This window comes from Arachis duranensis, chromosome 9 (assembly GCF_000817695.3).
Source record: "Arachis duranensis cultivar V14167 chromosome 9, aradu.V14167.gnm2.J7QH, whole genome shotgun sequence".
NCBI lineage: Eukaryota > Viridiplantae > Streptophyta > Magnoliopsida > Fabales > Fabaceae > Arachis > Arachis duranensis.
Genome location: NC_029780.3, coordinates 42,823 through 59,013, shown reverse-complemented (window position 1 = coordinate 59,013; position 16,191 = coordinate 42,823). Strand labels below are relative to the sequence as shown.

The window sequence follows — 16,191 nt, the reverse complement described above, 5'->3', positions numbered from 1 at the left end:
AAAAAATAAAAAAAACCTGAATTTTTGGATTCTAAATTAATAATTAACACACCTAAATAATTTTAAAAGAGTTGTATTTTGATGTTAAAATGGCTTAAAAAGTTAGTGAATAACGCACAAAAATTGGTACACTGCCACGTCGCAAAACTTAGGCAACACGCTGCTGCTTCAAAGTTCAAAGCTCAAACAGTTGGGACACGACGCCTTTACAAGCCTACACTACAACACCATCACTCCACACTCCACACTCCACACTCACTCGTATCTCGCCTTTTCCTCTCCTTCTCATTCTCCTTCTCCACCCGCAATGCCGCCGGAGAACAAACTAGCGTTGGTGCCTCAGCCGAGCTACACCACCGAGTTCAGATCGTTCAACGACGATGCGTGGTACTCAGTGGCCATCTCTTTGGAATCCCAAATGCAGCTCAGAATAAAATACTCCAATTTTTCCGATGATCACGACGATGTATTTGAAGCCTCTCAGTTCGAGACGCAACAGAAGCTGGATCTATTCATATCAGCTCCGTCAAGGCGCCAGGGTTTGTGCCTGCCACCGCTTCAGCAACGACGACGTTCGCTTCTACGACGCTGAGGTTGATTCGGTTAGTTTCCTGGGTTCTTCTCTGCATCACATTGTGTTCGAAATTCAAATGAAGTAAAAACAGAGTGAGTTTCTTTGTTAATACATTCAAACATGTGCACCGAGAAGAAATGTAGAGGAACTCAGGGAAGTAAAAATTGGGGGAAATGTGCATTGTTCTTGTGAATCATATGTATTGCTTAAAGCCATAATTTTACATTCTTGATTGAATTACTTCTTCTATTTATCATGCTTTCATAGGTGCAACAAAATGAGCATTCTTTTGAAGCCGGAGAGGAATTGTGCTCTTGCAGATTTGTACTATCGTGGTTGCATGGGCCAAATGATGGAAAATTAACCCATACAACCATTGATAGTATTTGTTTGGTTCAGCCTGTGGTAGAGCTGGATCCTGTACTTACTTCATTTCTAGTGGCTAGGGAGACAGCAGAATGTCTTCTGGCTCGTCCAATCTCCATGGCAAAGGAAGTTTTTGGACGTGAAATTGTTGTATCCTGCAAGGAACGCCCAACTACTGTTCCTAGGCTGGGTTATTTTGAACGAAATAAGAAGGTATGACCATGCTAAAGTAAATTATAATAGCAGTTCAAATTCCAGTTCTTAGATGCCTTTTCAGAGCGTGTGACATTGTGCATTCCCCTCAGGAAAAACGACGCGCCAAGCGGTCTATTGTGAAATCTGACACCTCTGAAGGTAACGTTTATGTGCAATAGAGTAGAAAAACAATGTGCCACTCATGTCATTCGCTAATTTTTGTTTAATGTATGTGGTTGTCTTAACTTCAACCTTTATGATAATGTTAATTGATAAAATTAAACACCTGGGGTGTTCTGGATCACTTTATTTGATTAAGTCTGAAATAGTCAATAAAAAAATGAATTGAATAGGAATTGGTTAGATTGACACTCGAGATGGATAATTAAAATTTTTCTTAAAGATGCTGTTATGTTGGCAGATAGTAAGATGAAACTCTATTTTGTGATATTTGGTTTCGATACATTTTTTTAATGTTATTATAAAGTTGTATAGTTGTATATTAATCACTTGAGACTAGCAAATAGATAACTAAACTGTTTTGATGTCCAAAATGTGATAGTTTTGTTCTGCTAGCCCAGATATAGCCAAGGTGAAATGAAGCATAAGCGATATAGTTATTCCAAATAGATATATATTTCCTGGTTTGCTAGTTTGGTGAAAGATGGCTTGAGATTGATAATGTTCACACTCATTTTAATCTTTAAAATTTGATATATTTTGACAGAGCAATTTCCTGTGGTACAGATTCTAAGTTAGGATTTGATGTGTGTGAACATGGATTCATGGAATGTTTTGTTTCTATATGCGTGCGGATATTTGTCCACCATGTTGGGCTATATTTAGCATTGACTCAAGAAGGAAATAGGATTTGGTACGGCTTCTTTAGATCCAGTGGAAAAGGGATAATAATGCATGTAGGGGCAGAGCTAGGTTGAATTTTAGGAAGGGGTCAAAAATTATTTCGCAATAAAAACGAGATTAAAATAAAAAATTTAGGGGGCTAACTTGAAAATTACATATTATCTATAAAAAGATATTGAAGATTATTATGTGGCAGGAAAATTTGGATCTTATGTTATTATGTGGATGTAAAGAATGAGGTGTAATCTTGTACAAAAGGATGGCTATGATAACTTTTTTGAAAGTACCACTAGATCATTTTGATAATAACCAAGTAAAATTCTAGCTAGCGTAGGCGGTTATTTCGATTATAAGGAGTTTAAGAATTTAGTAAAGGTTGAATCGGAGTTTTTCAAGTATGTACTTGCATTTTTTATAAGTATTTTTAAAAGTTTCTTTGGTCACGTTTGGTTCTAAGAATAGGACAAGACAAGACATTGAGAATAAGATATAAAGAACAGAAACACAAAAGTTTGTGATAAACTAGAACAAATTATGAAGTCTAATTTATTTTCATTCAAAAAATTTGGAAAGAAAAATATGATAATAAAAAACTAACAAGAATAATGAAAGAAGTTGTGTCTCTTATTATTGTCTCTGTGTCCTTCTTCTCAGGATGGATACAAAATACACTAATTCAGTGTCTCTTGACAGAATGTCTCTATCTATGTCTCATTTGCCAAACATGATTTTGTGTCTCTGTGTCCCTGTCTTAGTGTCCCGTGCCTATAAACAAGCACAGTCTGTGTGTCAATCATCAGATCTTGACATTCTTCTACCACATATTGCATTATATTGGCCTTACACTCCCTACATCAATGTTACTTCACTCTGAATTTTTTACTTCTAATTCTAAAAGCTAAATTGGATTTTGAGTTGTTGGTGTTGATTGATACATATTTGGAATGCTTCTTAAATGTTTATAAATTCTTGTTTTACTATAGTAACAATTGCATGAAGAGTTGAGTTCATTGGTGTTCCTTATATTACACATATTCTTATGAACAAGGATACTCCAAATTGACTATGCTTCTTGATGAATGAGCTGATTCACTTTTCTATATTATAGAAGGAAAAATTCAATGGATTCACGATTTATACAAAAGGATTTAGTGCTTGTTTGGGCACCATTATTTTGATAAAAAAAGATATTTTTTCAATGAAAAAAGATCTTTTTTATTTTTTAGTGTGTTTGGCAAATTTCTAGTAGTAAAAGTAAAAGCACTAGAAAAATCAAGAAAATATCTTTTTTGAGAAGCTGTTTAGGGTTTGTTTGGGTGAGCTTCTAGAAAAAGATTTTTTTTTGAGTTATCTATTTTTAAAAGATCTTATAGAAAAGTAGAAGTAATTTTATGTTTTGGTATCTCATGCAAAAAGATCTTTTTATCTATCAATTATGTTTGGGTATAATAATATAAAAGTACTTTTTTGTTTATTTATTACATGAAAAACATCTTTTTTTTAGGGAAAAAAATCTTTTAAAAAAAAGATGTAAATTACAGCTTCTCAAAAAAAATGTTTTTTTATTTTTTCTAGTGATTTTACTTTTACTATTAGAAATTTGTCAAACACACTAAAAAATAAAAAAAATCTTTTTTCATTGAAAAAAGATCTTTTTTTATCAAAATAATGGCATCCAAACAAGCACTAATTTACATCTTTTTTTAAAAAGATGTTTTTTCCTTAAAAAAAGATGTTTTTCATGTAGTTAAAAAAAAGTACTTTTATATTGTTATACCCAAACATAATTGATAAATAAAAAGATCTTTTTGCATGAGATACCCAAACATAAAATTACTTTTACTTTTCTATAAGATCTTTTAAAAAAAATAACTCAAAAAAAGATATTTTCTTAGAAGTTCACCCATACAGACCCTTAAGATGTTTACTTCTGATTCACTTTTCTATATTATACGTTGGATTCGAGGGTTATTATGTGTATATCTGGCACTTGGAAGAATTGAAAGACTATGACATTGTTACCTGATGGGTTCACTTGCACATTTAGGAAACTAAATCATAAGATGTGCTTTATTTCTTTTAAGGAATTCCTTGATTATCACAAATGTATCATAATGTTTGAGATGCTCTAGAAGATAAATGTGCACTAAGCTTTCAAAATCATGGTTTGGAAAACAACTATGTTATGTGTACACAAAAAATTAGTTGTCAAATCAGTCATTCGTATATCGTACATGTTAGAATACAAAATACACATTTAAAATAAGTCAAACAACACATGTATTTATATACAAATTCATAATAGGTTGATTTTTCATGTGCCCATAGTATTTTTGTTTGGGAGATGCATGAAATTGGCATAAGTATGAAATTTTTTATTTATGTTTAAATTTTGATCTTTCTTTCATTCTATATATTTTTTCCTTTTTTTTTATTATTGTGTTCTATGTTACTAATCTTCCAGCATTTCCTTGGTTTCGCTTTCCCTTTTTCATATTGGCTTACAGTCCGACGCCGACGCCAACGAATGGGAGAGAGCGATCTAGAAGGGTTGAAAAACCAGTGTGCAATATTGATTGGCAATGTTGAGAAGGAGTTGGGTCCATTAGCTGTTGCCAACTTCCTACATACACACATTGAAATGTCGCCTCGGGTTTTCATTTTTCCGAGTTGTTCATCAGAAATATATACCAAGGCTGCCATTGTTCTAGATACTGAAAAAGATTTTCAGAAGCTATGTGAATTTTTAGATAATCACAACCACATCATAACATCTTCAACTGGCAGGTAACTTTATTATTATTATTATTATTATTATTATTATTATTATTATTATTATTATTATTATTATTATTATGTTCAGAAAAGGAAATTTACTTTAATTCAAACACAATATTTAGTCTTTTTACAAATTTGATAATATCAAATATTATTTGTGTATTATTAGCCAATTGAATTATTAGCTTGGTGACACTACAAAAGAGAGGAACTTGTGTTCAAATATCTATAGGTGAGGTTGACCGCATAGATCAAACAACGCAATTGCATCTTATTATGTATCATATTTGTAGTAAGTTCATTTATGCTCAAGTTTCTCTTGATCACCTTGTTCAGAATCATTTTGGGTTTTCTTTTTCCCCTGACCATTAGTCTATCATCCATCTAATCAATCTTTTTGAGTACTCCACTGGTCTTTCTCCATATATTCAAATCTCTTAAGATGGGATTCTAGCATTTTTTCCACAATAGATGCTATTGCAACTCTCTCTTGTCCCCATTTCTTATTTTGTCCAATAGCATCTCATCCATCTAAATATTTTCATCTTAGTCACATTAAGCTTATGTTAGTCTTAAGGGTACCTTTTATTGCTTATGTCTTGAATTTCACTATTTGCCATGTCTTGACTGTCATTTTCCAGGCCGTGGGTGATTATGGAAAAGTTAGTGGGGCTGAAAAAAATTAAAGCGTCACTAGGAACATTGTTGCCTGAATCTAAGGTAGGCGAATTTCTTATCCGTTTTCTGGCAGTAGCCAACAGTGAGAATAATTTTAAGGCTTGTAGTGACATGACAATTGTTCAAGACTAAATAATTGTTTCATGTAAAATTAATGCACGAAGAAATTGTTATAATTTATTGGGTAAAGTACTATATTGGTCTCCAACGTTTAGGCCAGATCCTGTTTTGGTTTTTAACGTTTTAATCATTTTATTTTAGTCTAAAAAAATTTTAACATGGCCTCCATATAGTCCTGCAGTTAACCCTTGCTTCAATAGGTAATGTACATACCTTCAAACGTCGTTCTTCAAAAACCAAAGGCTTTCGCACTGCCTGCCTGAGTGGAATCCACCTACAAACGAAGCAAGGGTTAATGATAGGACTATATTGATGCCATTTTAAATTTTTTGGGATTAAAATAGGACGATTAAAACGTTAGGGAATAAAATAGGATCTGACCCAAATGTTGGGGACCAATATAAGTAGATACAATTTCTTTTTACAATATTATCCGGTGAAATTCATCGTTTTGAGATAACTTTTAAATTTGTAAATGTGAATGATAGTTACATCTGTTGATATGATGATATATAAGTGGATATGTATACAATTTTTTATTTGAAGTAATATTTGAGAAAGGTAGTTATTTTTGTTAATATAACAATACTTATGTTAGTTGGTTTCACAGAATCAAAATGGCAGAATGGGCAACCATCTGAAGGTTGTTCCATCAGGGACTCGAGAATTTAAGACTGCCAGTGACCACAGAGATTTGTTTTTGGAATTTACTAATCACCTAAAGCAACTATATAAGAAGCTAGCATCAGAGGAGAGATCGATCTATGGTAGTTTGTGATAATTGTTCATATTTTTATCACCAGATTTGTATATAATTTTTTGTTGACAGTTGTAGAAATAACTGTCTATTAGATTGTTGACATTTGACACTTCGGATTTTTTTAGTATAGTTAAGCTTGCATGAAATTCTTGAGTAGTTGCAAAATTCTCGAGTAGTTACATAAAAATCTTTTATAATACTATTATTGCAATTAAAAAATAGATTGGACAATCTCTAATTCTAGCCATTACAAACTTATCTACACTAAATTCATACACACAATACTTAAGGGTTCCATTGACTTGGCCTAGTCAATTTCGAATTTGGGTGCACTTGTTGCACATGATGACTACTAAACAAATCAAATTACATTTGAAACACCATTGCCAATAAAACTTAGTAAGGGAGACTTGGAAAGTTCAACAAATAACAATATTGTAGTTATTATTTGTAATGACTAGAAAAAAAAAAGAGTAAATAGCTAATATGGTCCTGTCCATTTCCACAAAGCATAATGTGACTTTTAACAAGGAAAAGGAAAAATACAACCCTTAACGTTATGGTTTTGACACAATGCAAATCCTCCGTTAAAAACTCCACTAAATGCAAACTGTAACCCAAGAAATTAATTTAGCTTTACTTGTAATCTGTGGGGGCTTTTAAAACCCAACAAATTCTATGCAGCAAAATGACCAACCATCATTGTTACCACCACCTTTCTCATCATCATCATCATAACTTCTACTTCTACTTTTATTATGTCACCATACCTCATCACCATCATTATCTCCTCTACACCAACACCAACACTAACATCATCAACATTAATATCACCAGATCATTTTTCATCTGATGTTATTTCTTTTTTCTTTTTGAATAAACTTCATATTGCATTTACTTTTTTTTTGTATATTTATTTTCGACAATGGTCTTTTTCCACTTAGACCACCACCAATAAAAGAATTTTTTGAAAAATATATTGATTTTAATAGTTTATTTGATGGTCTTTTTATCAGAGGGGGTCACCTTTTCTCGAAATAATAAGATCAGTAGTTGTATTGTCAGCTTTTGTTTTTTTCTCATGGATGAAAATCTATGATGCACGGACGAACACGAAACACGATACGATACGGGTAGGCTTTGTCGTCCACGATTTCCTATGCCCGAAGCTCTGCCGTCCGCGATTCACGAAGCCTGGAGCTCCACCATCCATGATTTATCGCGCCTCAAGCTCCGCCATCTCTCACCTCCCCGAGCGTCACTGCCTTCATTTGGCCAGTGTCATGGCTGACCCACCATCCGCTCCTCCGAGTTTTATGGTGTTTTTATCCTCTTCTCTAACCCTCTTCTTGGTAGTACCATTTTCTACTTCTATGTTCTCTTTTTTTTTCTTGTATTTTATGATGCTGGTGATCCTAGTGAGGGTAGTGGAATGGAGTGGTAGAAAGAGAGATGGAATAGGGCAAAAAGAAGAGGTAGAGTGGGAGTGACAGCAACAATGATGATGCAGCGGGTGAGATTGGGTGGTGGATACGGGTGGTGACAGAATAATGAGATGGAAAAAAAGAATGGGGTCGGATGGGTGTGATGGTATTGATGATTATGACAAAGATATATTAGTAATTTCATTGAAATTTATCTGTTGACTGGATGAATAAATTATTGGCCAAACGTTTGAGTTACTTTGTCAAACTAAATATATTTTTCGGGGGTCATTTTGTCAAAAACAAATGTTGAGATCCGTTTTGTCAAAATCTGAATGTTTCGGGTGTCAAAATTGTTATTTACTCATAGTTTATACTATTTTTCTTTATTATAACATGTTTTTTTTACATCATATTTTATTAAATTTAAGATATTAATATAAAAAATATAAAAAATACTAAAATGGTAGTAGTAAGGTATGATAGCACAATAAGTTCGGGAGGTAAATGTTATAATGATGAAGATGAAAGGAGTGTTGCCGTAGTGGTAGTAATGATGATAATTGGTTTGTTAAAATTTGACAGACTTTTAAACAAATGCTTCGCATTGTCTCAAAATAATAATATTGTATGTATTATTTGTAGTTTTTTTGGTTAAAAAGAATCACGTTCAAGGAAAGAAAAGAAGAAAACGGTTTAATAACTAAATCTTAAAATTATCATTTCAAACCGTATCTTTTTAAATAATCGGCATCTGAGAAATTAGTAGTAGAGAGTATTTCAGCTCCAAATCATGATTAGAATACTTTTATAAAGCTAAATCATTCAAGAAAAGGTAGTAGTAAAATTTTCATAGATGAATTTTAACTCGAGGTTGAAATTCATTGTTATTGATACAATTTTCAGCTTGTAATACGTTTTTACTTCTCTCTGTATATCATTTTCTTTTCACTTATCTAATCTATATCCGCCTTATTATATTGTGATGTGGTGATTCTCGGATATTTATCGAATTCTCATCACATAATTTTCAAAAATTAATTATGTGAAGACTCAGGATGTTATATAAATTCCTACCAATCCACTAGTAGAACACTCAAATGCACCAACTAAGATGAATAGATAATCCTTAGCCAATCGAAAGGGGTTCCAGTTACACTGGAGCCTCGAGCTTCACCAGTTCTCACCGAAGTTCATACTTTATTTGTAATATATTTTTTGTTAGAAATTATTTGTTAGAAATTATAATGTTTTACAATGTGAATCTGATTAGCGAATTGACTTTGTCCATCATGATTGTAAAATGTAGGAAAAAGCAAGATCAAGGCCTCTAAAACTTCATGTTGTTAAAGAAAAAGCGAAAATTCCAGCCTCATCACAACCGGCTACAGCTGCAATAATTTTAATTTTGGCTGAAACACAAGGGAACCAATTCTACAATTGCAAAGGAACTAGCTAGCTTCATGACTTTTGTGCCAATTCCAAAATTCAAACGTCCGAGAAAGAAAGATAAAGATGTTTGAGATGTATTAGGTGTCAGGGGACTGAATTGTGTGTGTTGTAAAGCGCTAAGAACCTTTTGGCATTATAGATATATTGCTAAGTATTTTGTACAAGCCTGTTTATCTTTTAGTATAGTCTAAATTTAGGTGACTTATGCTTGATATTTTGAAGACTTGCTTAGCTTTTATAGATTTGGTATTATGAAGACTATTTTAGCATGCTTTTATCGACATACAAATGCTTCGTTTCAATATATATGATAAAACTTAATTTATCTTATGAGTAATTAAGTGTTTATTTTCTTACTTATTTGCAGTTATAGTCCATTTGAGTATCTGTAGGTTGTGTAAAAATTGATTAAAGGAATGTCAAAATGTAGGTTGCATGATTGATAATGGAAAAGAAAAAATTTCCAAATTCAGTTACTAAATTTTACTAATACTTTTAAAAGGATCTAACAAAATAACAAAATCACCAATATTTTTTAAATTTTCTACTTTTTCATAGAAGATGACATACAAAGTGCCCCACTACTAACATAAGCACTATTACTCCAGCAAACATGAAAATAATCATCTTAAGTACTCTAACTTTAGTTTCTGAACTATCTATTCTCCAACCTAATTTCACTTTTTAATCTTCATAATCATTCTCAACTTCAAACTATGCTTTCTGCCTCATCATTTACAACTTTAAAAACTTCATATTCATTATCATCTGCCCAACTAAAATAGTTATAGTGACTGTCTTTCTGCACATGTCAAACGTAAAAGGTGAATCTCACATTAATGGTAAAGGGATTCAAAAAACTATAGTTCATAGCAATTTAAACTCACACGATATCTTGGATAAGGGTGAAATAATTTTCCTAAGTTGTTGGTGTCCCAAATTTTTTAATCATAGTTTTCAACCTACAAAAACAGGTTTTGTCCATATACATCCTCCTTCTTTACTTGGAGGAGCTAGAATCGAAGCTAGTTAGCGATTGCAGCGATAACCCACCACTTCGTCTTCTCCACTAATACTCCACATCATGCCTTCTAAACCTGGATAATGGCTTTGCAGCATTGTATTACCACTCAACAAAATGGTTTAATATCTTTGTGGATTTTGGGGATTATGCTTTATACAAATGGAGCCAGGGACTTTTTCGACGTAATATAGTGAATATATGTTATCAGTTTCCATCTTGATACACAATTGTCAACACGTGTCAATTAACGCTCTATGTACAACTGTTGACAAAAACTTAGTCTAAAAATGGTAGAACAAACAAAATTAATATTTAATATTTAAGAAACTAATTTGATTGAAAAAATTATTTGGAGAAAAAATGACGATCGACAGTAACTAATTTGTTCATTAATCCATAAAAATAAAGACTAAACAAAGAACACGCGAGTAATGCTCTCTAAATTCCCATTTGACGGCTAAATTGAAATTCCCAATTTTTCCAACAATAAAAAATGAAACAAACAAAAAGACAACGATAAGTATCCAAACATACATGTTTATTTTGGAATCTAAATAGGGTTGGTTTAATGGGGGGTATATGCTTAACGCTTAAGCGAATCACGATTAAATGGCTCAAACTCAAACGAGTACAAGCTTAATACCAAAAAATTAGATGTTATGTAGGGTACAGCAATAATTTAAATTGTTAGATAAACCGCGATAATCTTTAAATATTTTCAGGCACTCTCCCAAAAAGAATTGCACAAGTCAATGAATGGCAACAGTGCAACAGCTGAAACAGGACCAAAACAGAAACCTGGTTAAACCTATTCTATTAAACTCTTTTAACCAGAAATGTTAAATACTAATGTTCAGATTTCGGCGGAGACGAACCAGCCTTGGAATTCACCTTTCTCAGAAGATTCTTTAATTCACTATCCAGTTTGGCTCTCATCTGGGGAGGAAGATTATTCCCTGAATTCTCCAGCATTGATGTCATCATCTGCAAGTTCTGCCTAATAATGTTAAGTGGAGGATGTGCCTCACCAGGCGTTGGTGTGGACCCGATAGGCCACTTAGGGGTCCTCATTTGCATTGTCGACCCAGTTGGCCGAGTAGGGGTCATCAATTGCATCGTTGCCCCAGTTGGCCGGATAGGGTTCATCATTTGCATCGTTGACCCAGTCGGCTGAGTAGTGGTCATCAATTGCGCTATGCATCCATTTGGTCGAGGAGAGTTCATAAATTGCACTGGGGACCCAATTGGCTGTGTAGAGGTCATCAATTTTGCCGGGGTCATCAATTGCCCTGTGCACCCATTAGGCCGAGTAGGGGTCATCTTTTGTGCCTTGGAGCTAGTCGGCAGAGGAGAGGTCATTGGTTGCACCACAGACCCAAGTGGCCAAGCGGAGGTTATCAATTGAGTCGGTGGTGGAGAGGCTGCAGCAAGGTGGTGGAGCTTGCAGTCTACAAGAGCTGCACCAAATGGGTTGTTCTGCTGTAAACTATGGAAAGCTTCTCCGGCATCTGCATTTTTGACAAAAACAATTTGGGCACCAGCAGTGTCCTTAAACAACTTCGTGTCAGATGCCTTCAGGGGCCCAAACCGGAAAAACGCTGCCATTAAATCTTCTTTTGATGGAACATAATCCCCTGGTGCAAATCGTAGAAGAAGACAATTTCCACCTGCTTCGCCATTGTCCTCTGTTCTACCAGAACTAGTTTTAGTTCTCGTACATGTAGATAAAATTCTTGACCGCTCTGATTTCCATTCAGATGAAGGTATGCTGACATTGTCAAATTCTGTTAAGATTGAATTGGATTCAGAGACAGTACCATTCAAATCAGGTATCTCTGCAGCAAGTTTAGAACTAGGGCACCCTTCTGCTACTTTCTCTGTTCTATCTTTGATTCCTGTTTCATTAACCATGACAGTACCCACCTCTGGTGTAACATGTTCGTTCATTGGATTTCTTTCTGATACTTTATCCATTCTGCATTTAGACCCCGTTTCATTAACCATGACATTACCGACAACCAGTTTAGCAGGACTCTTGCACATGCCATTATAAGTATTATTTCCATCAAATCCTTCTCGAGCTACATTTAAATCTGGATTTAGACGCATTAAAACCAGGGCTTCTTTATTTTCACCATTATTCTGACAAATACCACTGGGTATGGATGGAGATTCTAGTTGCAGATCTATTATTAGTGAACTGCATTTGGTGCTTTGCGTATTAACTGAAGCAGCTTGAGCACTTTGATGCCCTTGCGCAGCTTCGTCCTTATTTTTCATTTCTGTCCCAGCATTTTCAGATGCAAGGCAAGTTAGACTTTGGGGAGCTTCAGGAACTGAGATGTATCCGCCAATGCTCTCATTTGAAGACTTCTCCAAATTTTCCAGCTGAATTAATGATACTTCTTCCACCTTTCTTTGTTTCAGTTTTCTCACAGGCTTCTTAGTGTCGACTGTAGAAGAACAGCTTATATTCACATCCGACAGCCCAGAAAGAGATTTCATCTTAGGCCTTAATTTATTCTCCAATTTATCATACTTTCTTTTTCTCTTCTCATTTTTTTTATTGTGTACATCACTGCCCACAGTTTTCTCAGTATTTCCTCCATTTACATTAACCAAAGAACTAGCAAGTTCAGCCTCGTCATGAAATTCTGATATTCTATATCTGTAGAAGAATGACTCAAATAAATCAAAGCGTTTATCCTTCATGGGAAACATACAATCAACAGCCTTAGAATAAAGTCCCGAAAGTAACTCCTTTGAAGATGCATTTATGAATTCTGAACTACTGAGTATAGCACTAGGGCTGACAAATTTTCTGTACCAGATCTTTCGGAACCTCTTGCTAACCAAGTTAGCATACGAAGAAGATCCCTTAGCAAGCTTGGTAGCTATGTTTTTATTCTTAGCTTTGCGAGTAGGACGCGGAGTCCTCAAATCTTCTGGTTCTTCCGGCAAACATCCTTTTTTCAGTGCCATGTCTGTGTATGGATAAGATAAATACTTACTCTTNNAAAAACTTCCTAACCCATTCAATAATCCATGTATGTGGATTTTAAAACGTAGATTAACAATTCAACATCAAAATTCTTTGGTGCATGTATGCCAAATAGGAATCATAACATATAAAATGTTCAATTTTGAAACATCATTTACAAAATAACTTTTTTGTATTTTAAGCATACAACTAGAACTGGAAATATTCACAACCACTGTAATTTAATCAGAGGAAATAAATGTGATTTTGTAATTTATATAGAAAATATCTTACAGCTTTCGATCTTCTCCGAAGCTTTTCCATTCATGCTAGTGTTTTCAGTGAGTTTTTTCTCATCACCAGAATTAGTGTTCACTCTTTCTGCTGCCTGATCCACTTCCATTCCTGCCTTTAATACGTCATTCTACGGAATGTACACAATGAAAGTCACAGCCAAGATTGGTAAACTTCTTAAATGAAGAAAACAAGAAAACAAAAAACAGTTAAGCCATACACGCCGACACTATAGAAGGAAGAAAATTACACATGAAACTCTTATATTATAAGACGATAACAGCTAAAAACAGCTTATCAATTAAAAAACCACATTCAATATAAAGTTGATAAAATATGAAATTTACTTTGCTAAGATTGAAAATATGACTCAATTCCTTGCATGTTGGAATGAAGTCAATGATTTATTATAACTGGACCTTTGCATCTTCAGCCCTAAACTACAAACGAGAAGAATGCGGAGGAAAAGACAATGTACCCCCAGAATCCCCCAAAAAAAAAATCTATAGTAAAATCTGTTAAAAAGTCAAGAACATTTTTATGCCCTAATATGAATCCTTGTAAACTACATAACCTTAGCAACGTAAAGTTGTAAAAACTTGTAATTGGTAGGTTCTTCATGCACTGCCTAAATTCTCTAAGATGGATGTTAAATCGCGAATCAAATTACATAACAAGTGTGGTGAGAAGGTTTGGTTCAGCGTACCAGAAAACATAGTGGAACTGCGTCGGGAGAGTATCGGAGAGGGAGGGAATGGTTTCAGGAGGAAGAGAGTGCGGGGAGGCGAAATGCTGGGTCCGATCGAAAGGAGAGGGAAATCGCTGCGACCTGGGAGTGAGTGGTCTTCTCTTTCTCTGGAGTTAGGGTGAGTTCTGCTTCTGTGTGAGCGCAGTTTTCTTTTTGTTTTGTTTTGTCTGGATTTTTTGGTAAATTACTAAATTATTATAAAGTGCAAACCTCCTCACAAATCTTTAATCGAATGAATTATATTTTTTTAAAACATACTTGACAATGATCGTGCGTATTCTGAAATTTTTAAAAATCTATTATATCTCGAATTTTTTTACGTTAACAGCATAATTGACGTGTTATATTTTTTAAAGTATTTTTTATTTTATTTTATTTTATTTATTTAAATTATTATTTATTCATTTAATCTGATTGAAATAAATATTAAATTATTTAATATTTTATTTGACCATATTAACTATAACTAATTAATTATATTAATTATTTTATTTTAATAGAATAAAATAATTGATTTTAATAAATAAATAAATTTTGTTTTAAATTTATATTAGGCTTTTGTCTTATATATTTTGATTAATAATTTTAAAAATATTATAATTAATTATTTATTTGATTTAATTAAAATAAATATCAAATTATTTAATATTTTATTTTATCACATTAATTATAACTAATCAATTATATTAATTATTTGATTTGACTGAAATAAATGAATTAATTTTATTTTAATTTGCATTCATTTTTTTTCTTATATATTTTGATTAATAATTTTTTAAAGTGTCACAAATTTTATATGGCATATTTATAAAATATTTTTTATTGTCAAATAATTATAATTAATTTATTATATCAATTATTTAATTTAGTTAATTCAAATATTTGATTCATTAATATTTTGTTATTTATTTGATTCAATTTAGTGTTAATATTTGAGTCGTTGTTTACTAAAATTCCTATTCATTTTCTTTCTTGATCTTAAATATTTTTATTTTAAATTTTAGAATTTTATTCATTGTTTATACTTTCTTATTTTACTACAAGTGTAATTAACCGTATCATACACGTGATAAGATTGAAATTATAATTTTTAATTATTTTTTTTAAAATTATTTTGAATTATAATAATTTAATTAATAAAAAAGTAATATATTATGCATTGTTTGTTGTTATTTTGTTTTTAATTTGCTGAATTGTTGCCCTGTTTTTTTGTTTTTAATTTGCTGAATGAAAAAGTTTAGGGGTCAACAATTTTATTGTATTTTGGTTCGTATGTAACTAGCAGAGAAAAGTGAGCCATTAGATGAAATTTCACACCAATCTCACACCATTAAATCATCATTGATGGCTAGTTGATGGCTACCAATTACAAATATTGCTGGCGCCTAGCATTGCTCTTGCTGAATTGTTGCTTTGTGCTTTTGTCCTATAAAAATCTAGATGCCAACTTTGAGATCACCTCTTAGATTTAATTTACTGATTGTGTTATCGTTCGCTTGTTCTTGTTTATTTAAATTGAAAAAAGTATTTTGTACACTAATTTATTATCACTTTTTACATCATTAGTTATATTTAAGAATTGATTTTTTATTACTACTACTACTATTATTATTATTATTATTATTATTATTATTATTATTATTATTGTGAAGACATGCGTTGTAACTTTTGATTTTAATTTTATTTGTATAATTTTATATATTTTTTAATTATGATTGGATCAATCGAATAAATTAGTGATTTATCGGTTGAATCAGTAACTCGGTCATATGATTGGGTTGATTATCGGTTCGATTTTGATGATCAAATGATTTTTTATTGTGGTTGATTATAATTTGTTGATTTTTGGCAAATTATTCAAGTTTTATTAATACATTGTAATATATGTAGGTTTGGTGGTTGATTGATGCTTTTTTTTTTTTTTTGTTTTTCTA

General features: G+C 32.5%; 2 protein-coding genes across 2 annotated transcripts; one reads left to right on the top strand and one right to left on the bottom strand.

The window, feature by feature from the left end:
- Positions 1-244: 244 nt before the first annotated feature.
- Positions 245-6,491, top strand: LOC107463703 (uncharacterized). Its single transcript, XM_016082558.3, is given in 7 exon segments — positions 245-513; positions 515-602; positions 842-1,153; positions 1,246-1,294; positions 4,507-4,786; positions 5,419-5,497; positions 6,186-6,491. Coding segments are annotated over 7 exon segments (1,182 nt in total). The 5' UTR covers positions 245-307; the 3' UTR covers positions 6,354-6,491.
- A 4,265-nt stretch (positions 6,492-10,756) lies between these two features.
- LOC110275868 (serine/threonine-protein kinase ATM-like) lies at positions 10,757-13,244 on the bottom strand. Its single transcript, XM_021132221.2, has one exon. It carries the CDS (start codon positions 13,215-13,217, stop codon positions 11,082-11,084), a length of 2,136 nt encoding a protein of 711 aa, XP_020987880.1. The 5' UTR covers positions 13,218-13,244; the 3' UTR covers positions 10,757-11,081.
- Positions 13,245-16,191: the final 2,947 nt, after the last annotated feature.

Bases quoted from the DNA above. Each gene is read 5' to 3' on its own strand.
- LOC110275868 (XM_021132221.2), bottom strand. From the start codon at position 13,217: ATGGCACTGAAAAAAGGATGTTTGCCGGAAGAACCAGAAGATTTGAGG.